Source organism: Phascolarctos cinereus, unplaced genomic scaffold (genome assembly GCF_003287225.1).
Source record: "Phascolarctos cinereus isolate Bilbo 61053 unplaced genomic scaffold, phaCin_HiC Scaffold_1;HRSCAF=81, whole genome shotgun sequence".
NCBI lineage: Eukaryota > Metazoa > Chordata > Mammalia > Diprotodontia > Phascolarctidae > Phascolarctos > Phascolarctos cinereus.
In genome coordinates, this window is record NW_027555514.1 from 281,658,764 (window position 1) to 281,676,963 (window position 18,200).

General features: G+C 53.9%; 1 protein-coding gene across 3 annotated transcripts; it reads left to right on the forward strand.

Moving 5' to 3' along the window:
- Window positions 1-481: 481 nt before the first annotated feature.
- EIF3L (eukaryotic translation initiation factor 3 subunit L) lies at window positions 482-12,856 on the forward strand. 3 transcript variants are annotated; one of them, XR_002323689.2, is made up of 14 exons: window positions 482-595; window positions 1,899-1,947; window positions 3,052-3,262; window positions 5,249-5,328; window positions 6,413-6,474; window positions 6,973-7,042; window positions 7,318-7,391; window positions 9,212-9,383; window positions 9,942-10,096; window positions 11,063-11,233; window positions 11,316-11,813; window positions 12,153-12,233; window positions 12,322-12,424; window positions 12,675-12,856. XR_002323689.2 is itself a non-coding variant. In XM_020982563.2 (13 exons), exons 1-13 carry the CDS (start codon window positions 563-565, stop codon window positions 12,711-12,713), a joined length of 1,695 nt encoding a protein of 564 aa, XP_020838222.1. In that variant the 5' UTR covers window positions 483-562; the 3' UTR covers window positions 12,714-12,856. The 3 variants fall into 3 exon arrangements, 2 of the variants coding, with proteins under 2 accessions (XP_020838222.1, XP_078003434.1); XM_020982563.2 differs by lacking the exon at window positions 12,322-12,424 and having other exon boundaries at window positions 483-595; XM_078147308.1 differs by lacking the exons at window positions 482-595; window positions 1,899-1,947; window positions 5,249-5,328; window positions 12,322-12,424 and having other exon boundaries at window positions 3,083-3,262.
- The last annotated feature ends 5,344 nt before the right edge of the window (window positions 12,857-18,200 follow it).

Genomic DNA, 18,200 nt, shown 5'->3' on the forward strand with positions numbered 1-18,200 from the left:
CCTGCTCCAATCTCAAAGTCCACCGAGGGAAGGGCTAGAAACTCGTCTCTGCACTCTGCTCATTGAAAGGGATAAACAAGAGCCATAAGGCTCTTCCAAGCACTTAATTCAATCCGTTGGCCTTATTTGGGTCTGGCTCACCTTAGATAGAAGCAGGCGTAGCTTAAACACCTAAACACACTTTTCAGGCGCCCTCCGTCTGGGTTTACTAACACGCTGGAACGGGGAGATCGGCTTGGAGGAACCTCCATATTGGGTGTGGCATGTAAGGGTTTTCTTGCGTTGAATAGCCATTAGTTCTTGAGCTTTTGCCGATACAAACACCAAGAAGGCAATATCACTATATCTCATGTCTTCACCAGTGGGAAGCTAGGGGAGGGGAAAAAAAAAGTAAAAACGATCCACTTCCGCCATTCCCAACATGGCGGACTCTAGCGGCCGAATTTCCCGGAAGTGTGCTTGCGTCAGTTCAGCTTCCGGGAATACTGCGCAGGCTCGGGCGGCCGGCGCTCGTCGCACAATTGCTCGCTCCTTCTCTGAGCCGAGAGGCTGATCTGCCGCCATGTCCTATCCGATTGAGGATTATGACAACGAGGTAACGGAGGCTCTGCTCCCCGGGTCGAGGTCAGCCCCCTTGAAGGGCTCAGGGGGTGGGCGTGCGGTGAGGTGTCCCGGCGGGACCCTCCGTCTCGCCTTCTCTTGCTTTTTCGCCTCCGCCCCTCCCCCACTCTTTCCTCTCCGCCCCCTATCTCTTCCATCTGCCCTCCTCCTCCTCCATCCTCTCCTCCTTCTACCCCATACTCCTTCCCCCTCTCCCTCTTTCTTTTCTCGTCCCCCCCCCGCCTTTTTGCTTCTCTTCCGTGGCGTCCCCGCTCTCTTTCTATCCGTCTTTTCTGTTCTCTCCTTCCCTTCTTTCTCCCCTTAAAAACAAAGCCCCCTCGTTTTATCGGCTGTCATCTTGGCTGCGTATGCCAGTTATTGCACCAGACATTGGGGGTGCAAAGAAAGGCCAGAGCGGGCCTGCCCTCCAGGAGCTCCCATTCCAGTGGGGAGACGGCGAGCAGATGCAGACGGGACAAGGGGGAGGGGATCTCAAAAGGAAGGGGTCGAGGGCGCTGGGGAGGGCTCAGAAAGGCCCCTGGGGGTCATGGCCCTGTTGGAGAAGGGTCCAGGGTTTCCCCTGGCCAAAGGGTGACCCGAGGCCAGGCGTCTTACCGTCCTAGGGAGCCTGATCGCGTCTTCAGTTCCTCTTCCCCCAAGTTGAAAACGTTCTCTCCTTAAGATATTTTAGGACAGTTTGTTCCTGGCTTCCTTTTTACACCGTGTGCTCTGTGTTGTGCTTGTTATCCCCTCCCCCCACAGCGGATGGTGAGCTCTTGGAGGGCAGGGCTTTAGTTTTCTCTTTTTCAATAAGGATGTATTGAATTATACCCTTTACTTTCTTTCTACCGTTTCTCTCTTCCTTTCCCCTTTCAGCACCTCTCCCTTGTCCTTGTCCAGCCTTTCCCTCTGCCTATCCGTCTCCCTTCCTTTCTTTACTTTGCCTCCCTCATCTTCCCTTTGCTCTCTTCTCCCTCCCTTTCCCCATTCAGCTCCATGTCCCATCCCCTACTTAATCCCTTTCCTTCCCTTACCCTCCCCCCTCCATCCATGCTGCGCTGCCCCAGAGCTGGGTTACTGCCTGAGTTCTCTGTCCTCGTAACTCCCGCTGCCTATGATAGAAGGAGCACCGGCCTTGTGGTCCCAGGACCCGAGGCCTTTCATTTTGGGCAACTTAATCCGTCCACCTAGCTTTTGGTTGCTTCTGCTTTCAACTGAAGACAGTTGTTGGGAGGGTTCTGGCTTTGTAGACGTTGGGGCTGTGAATGAAAGAGTTGCTCTTCTTTCTCTTCCTCTAGGTTGCATATGATCCCTATGCTTACCCAGGCGACTATGACATGCACACAGGTGAGCATTGTGCACATGCACTCCTGTTCCATCTGCAGGGCATTGAGTACCCCAGTCCCACACCCAGCAGCACCAGCTTCAGCCGGGCATCGTCTGCCTAAACCAATTAGTTGCTGTCTTTGGGGGTGTCAGCCTTCAGACAGCATGGCCTCAGAGGGTCCAGGAAACTATGTTTCTACCTGCTCATTCCACGGTCACCAAAAAGCATCTGCTCAGTTTTCACTGGAGATTGAAGTCTCCGCTGTGCTGGGGTAGCTGACGTTGTCCCCAAGGAGCAGCAGGCGAGTGGAGAAGATAGACGCTTCTTCAGACTGTTGATTGTTTCTTTCTTTTATGTTTGTAATTCCACTGCCAGATGACCAGATGTTTGGATCAGTCCTTGTCTGTTGATGGAGGGATAATCCACAAATCCGTTTATGTGATTTCCTGTGGTGACAGAAGCTATAAAACCCTTGGTGCAGTTTGTTTAGGATGATTCGTGGGGTTTATGTGAAAGTCTTGGTATTGAAAGTGCTGCACCTAAGTCACATAAATGCTGGTTACTCTTGCAGTTTGGGGTGCCAGAACCCTGAAATGTAAGGGTTCAGGGGTCTGCCTTGAAGGAATTTGACCAGTCAAGCTTTCTTTCAATCAGAGAGGCAAGGTTTATTTGTGATGCCAAAAGAAGTGACTTGTTGGGAATGGAACTGATGGGGAGGAGAGTCAGTGGAAAAGATCTGGATGGGATTAAGGAGAGGTAAATGACCTGGGGTGGGCCAGGTGCAAACAGTGAAAGGAGTTAAGTGGTCTTAGCTGGGTCAGGGAGCCACAGTGAAGGGACAGTTAAAAGGATGATTGAGTATCTAGGTAGGCTGGGATGGGCCAGATACCTCAGGTGAGAAGCTTGTGTGGGAAAGTTCAGGGGCTGGGCTGGTCTTTTCTTTTTAGACATCTAGGTCCTGTCACCCCATCAGTTACTTTTATATTTTGGCCTCACTCTAAACCCTTGCTTACAGTATTTCCCTAGATGCTGGGGATTCTCAGACTGCTTTTGCTCTGTGGTGATTAAGAGCGATCCACGGTCAAACTCTTTTTCTTCTGTCTCTTCATCCCTCTAACCTGTAGGAGACCCGAAGCAGGACCTGGCCTATGAACGCCAGTATGAGCAGCAGACCTATCAAGTGATTCCAGAAATGATCAAGAACTTTATCCAGTATTTCCATAAAACCGTCTCCGACCTTATTGACCAGAAAGTTTATGAGCTTCAGGCAAGCCGGGTGCCCACTGATGTCGTTGACCAGAAAGTCTATGAGATCCAGGAAATTTATGAGAACAGGTGAGGGTGGTCACGAGGGGTCCTTCCTTGGGCTGCTCCTCTTTCTCTCCTGCTCTGGGATGTGTAGGGCACTTTCCTTTCGGTGTCCCTGGGAAGGATCTGATCTGCCCTCATTTTCCTGATGAATTTGCTCCTTCCCTCAAACTGCTGGATGGTTGGCATGGTCCAGCAGCTTCCCAGCCTTTCCCGTTCCATTTGGTTTAGTCTTCATAAACCAGAGTGCTGGGTGTGGCTTCTGACCACTCTGGACCTTAGAAAGAGTCCAGCTAGATGGTCTCTAAATAGCCCTAAATTCTAGTGGGAGATCAGCTGTTATTCTTAGGAATAAGTACTCAAGTGTGTTGTGCTATGGAGGTATATCAGCCTGCATTTATTAAGTGCCTGCTGTGTGCAGGGCACTGCTAGGCATTCCACATACAAGTACAAAAGTGAAATACTCCATTCTTTCAAAGGGTTTACATCCTAATGGGGAGACCACAAATATGTGGGTGTGCAGGCGCGTTTAGGTGTGCAAGCACGTGCCTGTGTATGTACACATAGATATGTGGACAACTGGGTGGTGTTGTAGTGGCTAAAGCGCTGGGCCTGGAGACAGGAAGACTCATCTTCCCGAGTTCAAATCTGGCCTCAGACACTTAGTAGCTGTATGACCCTGGGCAGATCATTTAACTGTTTGCCTCAATTGTTAAATGAGCTGGAGAAAGAAACAACAAACGACTCCATTATCTTTGCCAAGAAAACCCCAAATGGAGTCAGAGAATCAGACGCTACTAAACACCAATCACAAACATGACATTAGTAGATACAAGTGTACGCAGAACACTTACGCACAGGGTAGTTGAGAGAGGACGCTGGTGGTCGGGAATCAGCAGTAGCTTTGTGCGGAAGGTGATGTTGAGCTGGACCTCTGAGGTACAGGGAAGGAGGAAGGCATGGGCTCAGCCAGCGTAAAGGCCCAGTGACTAGAGAGGGACAGTTCCAAGGGTGAAGCCAGTTTGACAAGAGAAGTAAAGGCCGTGGAGGCTGGACGTGGGTTGGCGTTTACATTTTATTCTAGAGGTTAAATCAGAAGTCACTAGAGATGATAGAGGACTCCCAGGGCTAGCTCGGCACTTAAGGAATAGGAGCCATGGTAGCCTGTCTGACAGACTGGATTAGGGAGAGAGTTGAGGCACAAAGACCCACTAGGAGACTCTGGGAATGATCCAGGTGGGAGGCAATGAGAGCCTGGCCCAAGGTGGTGCCTTGTGAGGACAGAGAAGGGCTCAAACGTGAGGGACTAGGAAAGTAGAAATAACAACTTTTGGCAGCAGATTGGACTTGGGGAGGGGGGACAAGAAGAGAGCACAGCAGCAGCGGAGAAGCAGGTAAACAGGCAGCAGGTGGGCCACAGAAATCTCCTTTTGTCTTTTGAGAAATGTTTAAGAAATGACATTGACGGCTCCCTGGTTGGAAATCCTTGGTCTCCCCCGAAAACAATTGTTAAGCCAAGGAGACAAGGTCTTAACTTGAGGCCAAGACCTGGTCACTTTTTCACCCAAGTTCTCTAAGGGTTCCTGTTGCCTGGGCCTAAGATGGGAGTGGTGGTCAAACCAAGCAGGAAGGTCTTTGGACTAGTCCTGGTAGGAGCTGGCTCTCTTGGGCCATCTGTGATCCCATTGGATGATTTTAGGAAGAGGTTTCCCCAGGAATTTCTTGACTTTGGAGGCACGTTTCTGTTTAAAGTAAATGAAAAACCCTAAGACAGAGCTTGGTGCCCGTGTTTTATTGGGAGTTTTGTCTTGTTTCATGAAAGTACAGATGGATGTGCCTGGGGCAGAGGTGGTTTCATTAAACTAGAAGAAACTGCCCACTGGAATCTCCCAAAGAGGGACTGCTTGGGTATGAATAAATAGTCTTCGACAGATAGGGACTACAAACGCAGGATATGGACTTTTTCTTCTTTGGTGCAGATTTTCCTGCCTGATCTCACTCTCTCTCCTTTAGCTGGACCAAGCTAACTGAAAGGTTCTTCAAGAATACCCCCTGGCCAGAAGCGGAGGCCATTGCCCCACAAGTTGGCAACGGTAGGCTTGGTGGGCTTGTGAAGGGGCTGCCTGGGGCCCTGCTCCTTTTCCTCCTGGATGAGAATCTTGGGGAGGGGGTGAGATGAAATAGCCAAAGAGCGCTAACCTTTGTCTCTGGGACTTTTTAGGGGGTGCGGCAACTTTTCCTTGCCAGAAGTCTCCCTGGGTACACACCAGAGGAGAGTTTCTGAGCTGGGAGCCATCTTTGCAGCCTATTGGTTGTGTCTTCATGGTCTGTCAGGTTGGTAGAGAGAGATCCCCAAGGGCTGCTTGCTAGCTACTGCTGCCAGTCATACTTAGCCACGCAGAAGCCTCTTAGAAAGTGGCCTGCATTACATGTGCTCAGAGCATGGACTCGGTTTCTAAGTGGCCTCCAGAGACAACATAAAGGGCAGGCTAACGGAAAGGAAGGGTGTTTGTGTGTCAGATGCTGCCAGGAGAACAGGTCAGGGCAAGGTGTGAACTGCCCCCCAAACACAGGAGCTGGTCTGGAATCTGCAGCTCCTAGCAACTGGTTAGCTTAGCGCTGAGCCAGAAAGTCCTTTGCTTGTAACCAGTTAATCATCTGGAATTAAATTAGCAGAAGTTGCTGCTGAATTCCCTGCTACAAGGAAAACTTCGGGCGGTTACAGGTGAAATGGCAGCCTTGGGACCTCATAAAAAGGACATTGAGAGCTCTTAGGTTCTGGAGAGGTTCAGCCTCCTACAAAGGAGTGGTAACAGTGGAGAGCGGCCACTTCCTCTGATCCCCTTTCGCTATAATGATGGTCACTGACGGGGCGTCAGCATGCCCAGTCGCAGTCTGACTTTAGTCACTGGCACAGTCGTACCGTCCCATCCCGTGTGACTGTCATTGAGTCACTTTGGAAAAGTCCCAGGATATGGAGTCAACACACATCTCCCTCTCTCTCCCCAACTCCTCTGCTCTAAATGGGGGAGCTCGCTCCTCTCAGGTCCTCTGCAGTTCTGGTGGCGTCATGTTGAGTTTGGCATGGGGGGTTGCTGTGTTCTCGGGTGTGCTCCCAGAAGCAGGGCTCCCCCTCAGGGTTCCAGGGAGCTCACTGGCCTCTGCCCTCTCTCCTAGATGCCGTCTTCCTGATCCTGTATAAGGAGCTTTATTACAGACACATCTATGCCAAAGTCAGTGTGAGTATCTGTTGTGGGCCTCCTGCTTATGGCTTCCTCTTCTGATAAATCTTGCCACAAACCACTTTGGTTTCTGTGGCAGCAGCCACGGGTCCCCCTCCTGGGTCTGGGCTCCTGCTATTGGCCTGACTCAGCCGGAGGGGCTAGGTGACATTTTGTGAGATGCTGGAGACATGTTCTCCTGGGGAATGATCCCATCCAGAAGTGTTAACGGGCCTGGCCGGGCAGCGGCATGGCGGAGCTGCTGAGCCTCGCCGTGCCCTCCTATGGGTGACTGCTGCTGCCGCCCCTTCATCCAGCTGCCCACATTCTCCAAAGTCCCCCAGACCTCTGCTTCTGCCAGTCCCCTCCTCGCTTTCACCTCCATTGAGCTGCTCCTTCTGTGCTCCACCAGTGATGCCCTTCTCATTCTGGGTGGGGTGCTTGGTATCAGCTTTTTCTCCAACAGAGCCTTTGTTCGCCATCAGTTAAGTCTGGATCCTCTCGTTATCTTTCCAGGGTGGGCCTTCCTTGGAACAGAGGTTTGAATCCTACTACAATTACTGCAACCTTTTCAACTACATCCTCAGTGAGTCAGAGGCCTCCCCAGGAGGGCTCTGGGAGGGCGGGGGCTTGGGCTCCAGCTCTTTCCAGCAGGTTGTTTCATGTCGTGATTAGTGTGCGAGGACTAGGACTAACTTGTCATTAATTAACTTTATTATGATGATGGATTTGATAACCGTTCAAGTCTCTGGGTAGTGAGCCCCCCTTTCCCCAGGTGTTCCCCAGCCTCAAGGAGTACGGCAGGTCGGTGCCTGGTCTCCCTCCATTTTAAATGACATTGCTGCTGTCTGTCCTCTGCAGATGCCGATGGCCCTGCCCCCCTCGAGCTGCCCAACCAGTGGCTGTGGGATATCATCGATGAATTCATCTACCAGGTACCCTGCTGGGGGAGAGCACCCCCCTCTTCCCCCCCAGCCCTGTCCCTAGTTCTGTCAGGACAGCTGGAGCAGTGAGAAGCTTGATCTTCTGCCGTGTTGGGGGGGCTGTCTGAAATGATGGGTTGTTATAACTTTGGGGGAGCCCACGGCAGCCCTGGGAGGGATGTCAGGCGGGTATCACCCCCAGTTCATAGGTGGGGGAGCAGGGGTCACATGGACATCTTCCATGATGCTCACGGTGATTGACACTTTATACTTGACACCCATGACCTCTTCTGAACCTTAGGACAGCTCTGGGGGATTTAGGGAAGTCGTCCTGATTTTACAGCTGAGGTTCCCCAGAGTCGTACGGTCAGTAAGTGAAGGAGCTGGGGTCCAGATTGTGACATGATCAGATCAGAGCCTGTTTGAATGGGGACGAGGAGGAGGGACGGCCCCTTCTCTTGTCCACAGCTGTGGTACAAGGTTGACAGTAGTGGGCCGCAGCAAGCATGCCATGAGCCCTCTGGGTTAGAGGCTGCAAGGGCCTGCCCCAAAGCCAGTCTGGTCTGTGTCCACGTGAGCGGACTGAGGCCCAGAGCGTCCAAAGTCTCTCAGATACTGTTGAAAGCTGGAGCCCAAAGCAGGCTTTGTCCTGGTAGATACCATCCCCCCCCCCTCCCCCAGCTTTTCCTGTAATAAGGTTAAGATGGGTGGGGTATATACAGGAGTATATCTGTGCCCTTCAGGGAGCTGGACAGCTCTCACGTGGAACATTATGACTCCTGAAGTTCTGGCACCATTTACCTTTAGGACTTAGAGCCACTGGGTAGGACCTTCAAGGCCCTTGTCTAGTACAACCCCCATATTCCATTTTTTTCTCTTCTTTTACAAAGAAGAGAACAGGCCTAGAGAGGTTAGGTGATCCCCTTAAAGGAGCAGAGCTAGGGGTCACATCCCAGTAGCTGGTTACCAGCACAGGGTTCTCTCCACTGAGCCATGGCTGAGGAACCAGCTGAAGGAACCCAGGGGCCTTTGGAACATAGACTCCAGACTTTGTGTGTGTGTGTGTGTGATCAGTCACTTCTCTGCTCCAGCTGCCACTCAGGCAGCGACGCATCTTCTCATCGGACAGTTGAAAGTTACGCGCTTCACTCAAAAGGACACGTACGTCAGCCCAGAGGGCAGCTAGGCCGCGGAGCCTAAAGACAGGGCCTCAGAGGGGCTCACAGCCTGTTTCCCTCGTGTCGGTTTGTGTGTGCTCCCTCTTGCCAGATGTCATCCTGGTTGCAAATTTAATTGGCTAATGTGTCTACGGGATTGTAAGAGGATCGGCCACTTTTATCCTCCTTAGAGCGAGCTAGGGGCTCAGCTTTATCTGGCAGCTTTCTCTTGGAGAGCCGAAGCTCCCTCATCCTCTAGGAGCTCGGCTGGTGGCAGACACGAGTTTGCTGATGTCCCTTTGACGGTTCAGCTGGTGGGTCTGGTGGCTTTTCGTGGGAACCGTGTATTCCAGGAGCTTAAGAAATTTAACCAAAATCCGTCTTGTTGGACAATTACAAAATATTCAGTGAAGGTCCGCCACTTAATTTTTGACTCAGGAATCTTTTTTTTAAATAGCGAAAGAGCAGACAGATGAACCCAGGTTAGCAGCCTAGGAAACAGCATTAGCAGTCAGTCATGGTGGCAGCAGAAAAGGCCCAGACGGCTGCAGGTGCCTTTGTGATCGCTCTCCAGGAGCGCGGAGGCACTTCGGTTGACGGGGCAGCCGTGCTCCTCCCCGCATTGTAAGCGGGGTCTCTCGGGTGATTCGCCCTTTGGATTCTCTCTCCCTGTAGTTTCAGTCATTCAGCCAATACCGATGCAAGACGGCCAAGAAGTCAGAAGAAGAGATCGACTTTCTGCGTTCCAACCCCAAGATCTGGAACGTCCACAGCGTCCTGAACGTGCTACACTCTCTGGTAGACAAGTCCAATATCAACCGGCAGCTGGAGGTCTACACCAGCGGAGGTGAGCGCAGCCCCTGAGGCTCCGCTCGCACGGATGCGAGGATGAAGGCTCGTTGGGTCACCCGTCACCTGAGCGTGCGGGGCATTGGTGCCCGCGGTGACACTGGGGCTGCCGTGTTCTTCTGCTCCCTGGTTAGGTGTCTCCTTGCAGAATGTGACCCCACCCACCCACCCAGGGCTCCTTCCTGAGCTGGGGTGGGGGGAGGGCAGCTCCCAAAAAGGGGTCTGGCTAACACTCAGTGGTGCCCTTCATGTGTCTTCAGGATCCTTTGGGTTTCAGTGGCCTGACTCTGCAACGGTCCAGGGCTCCTCACCCCTTGCCCAATGGTATAGACCTCACTCAGGTCCCCTGCAGGCCGCGTAATGTTCTAGAGCGCCCCAAGCTAATGTCCTCCCTGTGGCGGACTTCCCCTGTCAACCATTTTCCAGTTACATTTGAAGCGGGTTCTGTGATCTTCCTGCAGGACCCGCGCTGCCCAACCAGGCCTCGGGCTCCCCCGCATCAGTGGCTGGGGCACGGGCAGGTGCTAAGAGAAGGCGCCATTTCTCCCCTGTCCAGGTGACCCCGAGAGTGTGGCTGGCGAGTACGGTCGGCACTCCCTCTACAAGATGCTCGGCTACTTCAGCCTGGTGGGGCTGCTCCGGCTGCACTCCCTCTTGGGGGATTACTACCAGGCCATCAAGGTGCTGGAGAACATCGAGCTTAACAAAAAGGTGATGCCCCCCTGCCCCCCGGGGGTGGACACTTCTGAGAGGGGCCCCTGTTGGGGGGAGAGCGTGGCCAGGCAGAGCTGGAGCTGGGAGAGGCGACGGGCTGGGCAGAGAGGGAGCGTCCTCTGGTCTCCTGGGGCCGTCTTTCGTTCACGAAGAGCGCGGAGGACCCGAGAGTCTTGGGGCTGCTGTAAGCTTTAGCGGCTAGTCAGTCGGTCAGTGAGTTCCGTAGCTCTTGCCTTCCTCTTCCCAAGCAGAATGTTTCGAAATGGTAGGAGTAGCTGGTGGTGATCGTCCGTTCAGCTCAGGAGCAGTGTGGGCCCTGATTTGTTCATCCCTGAGTCCTCTGTGAAGTTGGTGAACAAAGGCCCATTTTACAGATGAGCAGACAGGCTTAGACAGCTGAAGATACTTGGCCTGCTGGCTAGTGGGGACTAGAGCTCAGGCTTCATGACACAGGCCAGTTGCCCCCATTGCCTTGGCCTGTGTCTACTTGTGCACTGCTGAGCACAAGGGCCCTGGTTCCTAGTGAATCCTCAGGGTTTGAAAAGGTCGGTTCGGCCGGCCAGGAGTCACAGCCTGTGTGAACTGGTTAACGCAGGTGAAAAGAAGCTCCTTGCATCTCTCAGCCTGTATCTGTCTGCCGTGTTTCTTCTTTTGGGGACTTTGAACACTTGTCTTTGATGGGGGAGACAAGAGCAAAGTTTAAAACAGGCTGGGCAGGTGTGGCTGGAGTTGGGAAGCAGTTTCTCCAGGGTTGGGTTCAGGAAATTTTGTGACTGAGTTTGGGTCTCCAGAGAGGACCGGGAGGAAAAGAGGGAGGGAGGCTGCAGCTCACACCCCCCCGGACTACAGGCAGGGCCCTTCTGGGCCACAGTCACTCACAGCCGCCCCATACCTCGTGACCCCAGGGCTGCGGGCAGGGCCTTTCTGGGCCATAGTCACTCACAGCCGCCCGCTCTCTTCTAGAGCATGTATTCGCGGGTCCCCGAGTGCCAGGTCACCACCTATTACTATGTGGGCTTCGCCTATCTGATGATGCGCCGGTACCAGGACGCCATCCGCGTCTTTGCCAACATCCTGCTCTACATCCAGAGGACCAAGAGCATGTTCCAGAGGACGACGTACAAATACGAGATGGTGAGTGGGGGCCAGGCCGGGGGCCCTCCCGTGTCCTGTGCGGGCCGGCCTTCCTGACCCCCCGCCCCCCCCTGTCCGCCAGATCAACAAGCAGAACGAGCAGATGCACGCCCTGCTGGCCATCGCCCTGACCATGTACCCCATGCGCATCGACGAGAGCATCCACCTGCAGCTGCGGGAGAAGTACGGGGACAAGATGCTGCGCATGCAGAAGGGCGACCCGCAGGTCTACGAGGAGCTCTTCAGCTACTCCTGCCCCAAGTTCCTGAGCCCCGTGGTGCCCAACTACGACAGCGTGCACCCCAACTACCACAAGGAGCCCTTCCTGCAGCAGCTGAAGGTGTTCGCGGACGAGGTGCAGCAGCAGGCCCAGCTCTCCACCATCCGCAGCTTCCTCAAGCTCTACACCACCATGCCCGTGGCCAAGCTGGCCGGCTTCCTGGACCTCACCGAGCAGGAGTTCCGCATCCAGCTGTTGGTCTTCAAGCACAAGATGAAGAACCTGGTGTGGACGAGCGGCATCTCGGCCCTGGACGGCGAGTTCCAGTCGGCCTCCGAGGTGGACTTCTACATCGACAAGGTGGGTGGGGGCGGGGCCAGTCCCGAGTGCCACACAAGGACCTGATAGCTGAACCCAGAGGTCCACTATGACGGGGAGGCGATTATCGCCTGTGTGGGAGGATCATTTGAGAGAAGGGCACAGGCCTTCAGAATGGAGGGAGGTGGGCCCGGCCCTGGGGGAGGGATCTGCAAGGCTGCTGAGCCTCCTGCCGTGGCGAGACTTCTTCACTTGCACAGGAAGGCTGGCCTGGCCTCGGCTGGGTGGGCCAGGGAGTTAACAGTGTCATCGGGGGCCTAGACACAGGCCCCTGGCTCCGAATGCTGGGCCCCCATGCCTCCCCCTCGCTGCCTTCCCCAGGACATGATCCACATTGCCGATACCAAGGTGGCCCGCCGCTACGGAGACTTCTTCATTCGGCAGATCCATAAATTTGAGGAGGTAAGAGGCCCGGCTGGCATCCACTGGGCGGCCCCCGGGAGGGCCCGGGCGGAGGGGGCTCCTCACCTTCCTTCCTTCCTTCTCACAGAAGCCTTTCAGGAGGACTCGGGCAATAGGCGGTGGCCTTCCAAATCCATGAGCCCTCCTCACACGGCTGCTCCGTGTCACAGTGGCCTCCTTAGACCAGACAGGTCTGGTCCCTTTCCTTGCTCCCTCTTGTACAGACTTGGAAGTGCTTCCTGGTGCCAGGGAGATGGCTGTCCACGTAGGCCTGGGATGGGTGGGGTTCTGCAGTGGCCTCTGGGACTCTTTGCACCAGGGGTCTCAGCCGCCAGAACCATGAGCAACCCCCTCCCTCCTCCTAGAGGAAGCAGGGGCCCTGAGAGGCCTCCCTGGTGACATGTGGTGGGCTCAGACATTGCCTTCTCTCCTCCCTTCTAGCTCAATCGAACCCTAAAGAAGATGGGCCAGAGACCCTGAGCGTGTACCGTCTCTCACCACATTTATCCAGAATTCCTGCGGACAGATGACCAGGCAGCAGAACACGTTTTCCGTCTTGTAGTGTCCAGACCAGCAGGCCTTCCTTGCTGGGGTCGAACATTTCAATAAATCCCAGGAAGAGATCTTCCTCTTGGAGTGAGATTTTTTTCAGTCTTTGTTGGAGAAGCCTGCCCCCACGATCCTCTTCCTCAGTTCTGGCCGCCTCGGGCAGAGGACGGACCTTCTACACTCGGCTGCCAGGAGCCTCAGTCGGGTTCTGCTCTTCTTCCCTGATGAGCCACTGGTGGGGGGAAACGCGTCTGAAGGCCGGAAGCCTGTAGTTGGGACCCTCTCCCCATCAGAGTCCTGAGCCACCCCCCAGGGACCAAGCGTGCCCCAAAGGGGAGCATTAGCAGCCATGGCCCCAGTGATGACAGGGAGAGAGTTAGAGAAGGACCTCAGCGGTCGTCTGGGGGCTCCATCATTCACAGATGAGAAATTTGAGACCCGTAGGGAATAAGCCAGAAGAGATAGGGCCGGGTTTTGAACCCAGACCCAGCAGACTTTATAGTCCTGCACCTCACCCTGACGTTGTGACCTGAGCCTTGCTGGCATGGTCAGGTGGTCACCTTGTACCCTCTGTAGCTGATAAGGTTTGGCTTGTGATTGGTGGTGTTGCTGTCAGACGGCTGCCTTAGGGTGTACAGTCTGGACCCTGGCTCTGCGGTCTGCCAGCCTTGTGGTCTCACGCTGGCCTTTCCCCTCCCAGCCTTCTTTCCTCATTTGTGAAATGGAGGTAGGCGTGCTTTTATCCAGCCAAGATCTGAGCCGTTGACAGTACATGGCTTGGGGCCAGCTAGGTGGCACAGTGGATAGAGCACCAGCCCTGGAGTCAGGAGGAACTGAGTTCAAGTCTGGCCTCAGACCAAAACGCTTGACACTTAACTAACCGTGTGACCCTGGGCAAGTCATTTAACCCCAGTTGCCTGGAGGGGAAAATAAAGTAGGTGGCTCACAGGATGCGGTAAGGAAAGAATTGTGGTGCCTCCAGCAGGGTAGACACGGAGGGTTGGGTGCCCTGCCCGTAGGACGTGCCCCCCAAAGCCCTTGGCAGCAGAGGGTGCCTTGGACACCTTTCTGTCCTGTTTCTGTAGTGAGGATGTCCCGACAGGATAGGACAGAGGGATTCCTGCCCAGCACGGCTGCAGGATGTTTGAGCCAGGAGGGCCCTCTGGGGTCACCTGCTCCAGGAGCAGGGCCGCTGTGTGCTGGGTCCTTGGGGTCCGGTGTTTGGCCCCAGAGCCCCAGCCATGGCTTGGAAGTGGAGGGTTGGTCTTTTCTGAGTCACTGCAGCTCTGGCTCCTAGGTCAGGGCTGTGTACACACAAGGCTGGAGAGAAGGGTCACGCCCACACACTGAAAGTTTACTGTGAGACTGGGAAGGCTGGCCTTCCCATTTAGCAGATTAGGAAAGTGAGGCTCAGAGGAGGGAAGGTTCGGTCACCCACGGTCACAGCTCAGATTCGGACCTAGGCCTCCTAAGTTAGCCAAGGATGCCCTCAGAAGCGATTGCAGCCCAACCCCTCCGCCTCAGAGACAAGAAGCCAGGCTCAGAGGGGAGGTTAAGTTCAAAGGGGCATACAGCAAGGACCTGTCTGCAGCAGGATTGGAACCCAGGTCTACTGGCTCCAAATGCCTTGCTGGCCACGTCACCAGTGCTGTGGGATTGTAAAGTGCTCTGCAAGTGTCGATTAGCTTTAATGTTGTTTCATTAAAGATCGCTGTATTCAACTGCATCTCCCCACTCTTAGCCCCCTGTCCTGAGCGCTAAACATTTGGGGAAGGAAATAAGCATTTATTAAGCACCTACTGTGAGCCAGGGACTGTGCTGGGCACCTTTTGAAAATACTGTCTCTGATTCTCCTGACAACCCTGGCAAGTAGGTGATATTCGCTCCTTTTTACAATGAGGGAAACTGAGGCAAGCAACAATTAAATGACTTACCCAGCCTCACACAGCCAAGGAGTTTCTGAGGGGGAATTTGAACTTGGTTCTTATTCCAGGCCCAGTGTGCTCCCCGTTGCACCAGCCGGCTCCCACCACTGCGCTATCAGCTGGAAACCTCCGATTCCGGCAAAAATTGTGTCCGGGCAGCAGGGTCTTCAGTAGTTAGACTTTCTTTTGTTCTGCTATATCCCTCAGCCCTTTCCACCCAGAAAAGGACTTGTGTTAAGTTCTCCATCCAACTCAGTGTGTCATGACTAAGCCCCTCTTGGCCTCAGTTTCCCTCCCTGTAGAATGAAGAGGGTCAGACCAGATGCCTCTGAAATTCTGCCAGCTCTAGGAGGGGTGGCCAGCAGGCCCGGGCTGTGCCCAGAGGGACAGGCTTGGGGCCATCTGCCAGAGGCCTGAGAAAGGTTCCTTGGCACCGCCCTGTGTAGGAGGGGGCCCGGCTCTGCTCCACTCTGCCTGGCACAGGCTGGAGGAAGGCTGGGCATCAAGCCTGTCCCTAGGGAGGAAGCCAGAGGTTTCAACTCTAGCTCCCTCCCTTAAGGAGGGGGAAATGGGCTCGAGACGCCCAGGGTCTGGACACCCCAAGTCAAGGCAGGGCCATATCAGAACCCAGGACGCGTGACTTGGCAGCTGCACAGGGCGACCCTTCTCCAGATGCAAAGGGCATTTCCCCCCCCCCCCCCCCCCCCCCCCCCCCCGCCTTGTTCACGTAGGGCCCTGGAGGCCTGAGCCAGCCTGTTGTGCGGAAGGGCTCAGGCGGCAGCAGTAGCAACCCACACATCGAGGAAGCATCCCAAGTGCATCGAAGAGCTTTTCTCACACGCACCCCCGCTTTCCAGATGAGGAAGCAGTGAGGTTAACTCGGGTTCACAGCTACGGATGGGCTGTGGAACAGGGGCCCACCCAGCACAGCTTTGCTAAGAAATGCTTTCTGCATGTAAGGGAGGAGGCTAAATTCTGGGGAAATCAAAGCCAAGCCAGAACGTGGTCTGCCTGCCTGCCTGCCTTCCGGGCTCTTGCATTTTATGGGTGGGGGAGTTGACACGTTTACACTGAGAATCAAGGGCCTCACCTAAGCTGAGCCTTTATGGGAGCTGAAGTGGAGAGAGCAGTTTCCAGGCATGGAGGGCACCACCTTTACAAAAACCCAGGAGTGGGAGATGAAAGGCAGATCTGGGCCCAGTTTGGCAGGAATGGAAGGGGAGGGATAAGTAGAGAGAGGCAAGCTGGGGAGAATCAGAACAGCTCTAAAGATCTCTGGGCGGAGGGGCGGAACAGGGGCTTCAGTTTCCTCCATAAAATGGAAAGGTTGGATTAGAGCGTCCCTGAGGTCCTTTCTAGGCAAAGACTGCCTTTTGCCTTTCTTCACATCCTGAGTGCTTCGCCTGGCACATAGTAGGTGCTTAATAAATGCGCATTCATTCACTGACTGCGTGATCTCTCCTGCTCTTCACCCCAGGCCTGTTCCTGCGGCCTGGCATTCCTTTGTCCCCTGCTCCCTACAAACAGAGCTTGTCCTCATTTTTCGGCTCCCTGTTCCAAATCCAGAATCTCAAGCAGACTTGTTGAACCCCACACCAGGCGCCACCCCATTCCCAGCCTCCTAAATTCCACTGCCCTGAACTGGGTCACCGTTGGGAGGTGCCTCATGCTGTCTGGTCCTCTCCTGGATAGAGGACAGAGTGAAAGGCACTGGTGCCTCCCAAGAAAAGCTTAGCTATTCTTCTTTAATTAGAGATCATTTATGAGCGATTCAGTTCAGCACAGGTATCGCTATCTCCTGAGTTTCGGTCATTGATTAGTGTTTGTCCTTTATTCTCAAAGAGGACTGTGACATTCGAGTGAACTGGATCTAAGTGAGGGAGGTCTGGGCTGGGGTCAAATGGGTCCAGTGACCAGATACAGATCAGGATGACGGGAGATGGACACCGGATCATTGATTAGGGTCAGGCTTCTTAACCTGAGGAGGGCAGCCTGGGGAGGACTTTCAGGAGATCAGCAATCTTGGGTGGGGAATTTTAAAATTACTTCTATTTATTCATGAACTTCTGACTTGAATTTAGCATTTCCTCATTTTATGAATTAAAAAAAAACAAACTTACTCTGAGCAGGGGTTCACCAGCCTGCCAAAAGAGACCATGGTACAGAAAAAGGGCCAGGAGGAGGGTCAGCCTTGGAGGGCGGAAGGCTTGGGGTCAAGTGCACCAGCTGAGCCCTGCTAGCTGCCTAATTAATACCCAAGAGAGTGCAGATAGGCGCCCCCCTCCCCGAAAAAGTCCACCAGAGCCTCTGTACTGGGGCAGTACAGAGGAGAAAATGGAGAGGCTTTCCAGGAGAAAGTAAACAGTCCATCTGGTTTAATTGAAAAATGACTGATAGTGAAGTTGGGACAGATTCTCTTCCCAGCCTTGATACCTACTAGCTGTATGACCTTGGGTTTAATTAATCTCAGTGGGCCTCAGTTTCACTCATCTGAGACTGAATAAATGCATAAAATACTTTGCAAACCTTTGTGTTAAACAGACATAATTGTATATTATATATATATATATAAATATAAAAATATAATGATTGTAATTGTTATTATTGTCACTGAAATGGAGAGGACAGTACCAGACACAACTACTGTAGTGAGGAAGACCCTAAATGTGCCTGGAGTCAGGACTTGGGTTCAAGTCCTGTTCTTACCACTTGTCTGGGTGACCTTGGGCAGGTCACCTTCCTTTTGTTTCCTGACTGACAAAATGAAGGGGTCAGAGTAGGTTGATTACTCAGTCAATGAGCATGTATTATACACTAAGCCCGTGCCAGGCACTGTGCTGCATGCTGGGAACACAGAGATGAAGGAAGAAAGTGGTCTGTGGCTGCTGAGAAGGTTCTGTTTCTTCAGGAGGTGACCTCTGAATAGAACGGAACTCAGTAGTCAGAGATGGGGTGCAGGAGACGGCTGGACCAAAGACCAGAGGTGGGGAAGTGGGGAGGGGGCGGCTGGGTGGCAGAGGAATGGGCGCCCCATTTGGGAGGCCGTGGGATGTTAGGTAGGAGGAAGCTGAGGCCGAGAGGTGTCGGGTGACTTTCTCAAGATCATTCATTGGCCTTCCTATAGAACTGGCATCTCTGGGCCATTCACCGCGTGGGGGGCTGACTCTGGGGGGCTTCAGGGGTGACTTGGGTGACTTCCCTCCCCTGCAGCTCACCCTTGAGCTGGGGCAGCCCCTCCCATCCTGGCAAGCAAGGCTGCCCACCTGGCTCACCCACCACCCCCTGCCCTTCTCTTGGGTTGGAAAACAGAGGGATGGGGGAGACATCTTTGTGGGATCCTCTGGGATAGAGAAGCCAAGGAAGAGAGAATACAGGGATAAACTTCTTATTAAGCAACCGGGAAAAGCTAGGCCTGGAGCTAGGTGCAGGGGGGCTGCAAACACAAGACAATGCCTGCCCTCAGAGTGCTTACATTCTAATGGGGGAGGGGAGA

Bases quoted from the DNA above. Each gene is read 5' to 3' on its own strand.
- EIF3L (XM_020982563.2), top strand. From the start codon at position 563: ATGTCCTATCCGATTGAGGATTATGACAACGAG. The intron at 596-1,898 runs GTAACGGAGGCT...CTCTTCCTCTAG, and splicing joins TTGAGGATTATGACAACGAG to GTTGCATATGATCCCTATGC. The intron at 12,234-12,674 runs GTAAGAGGCCCG...CCTCCCTTCTAG, and splicing joins AGATCCATAAATTTGAGGAG to CTCAATCGAACCCTAAAGAA.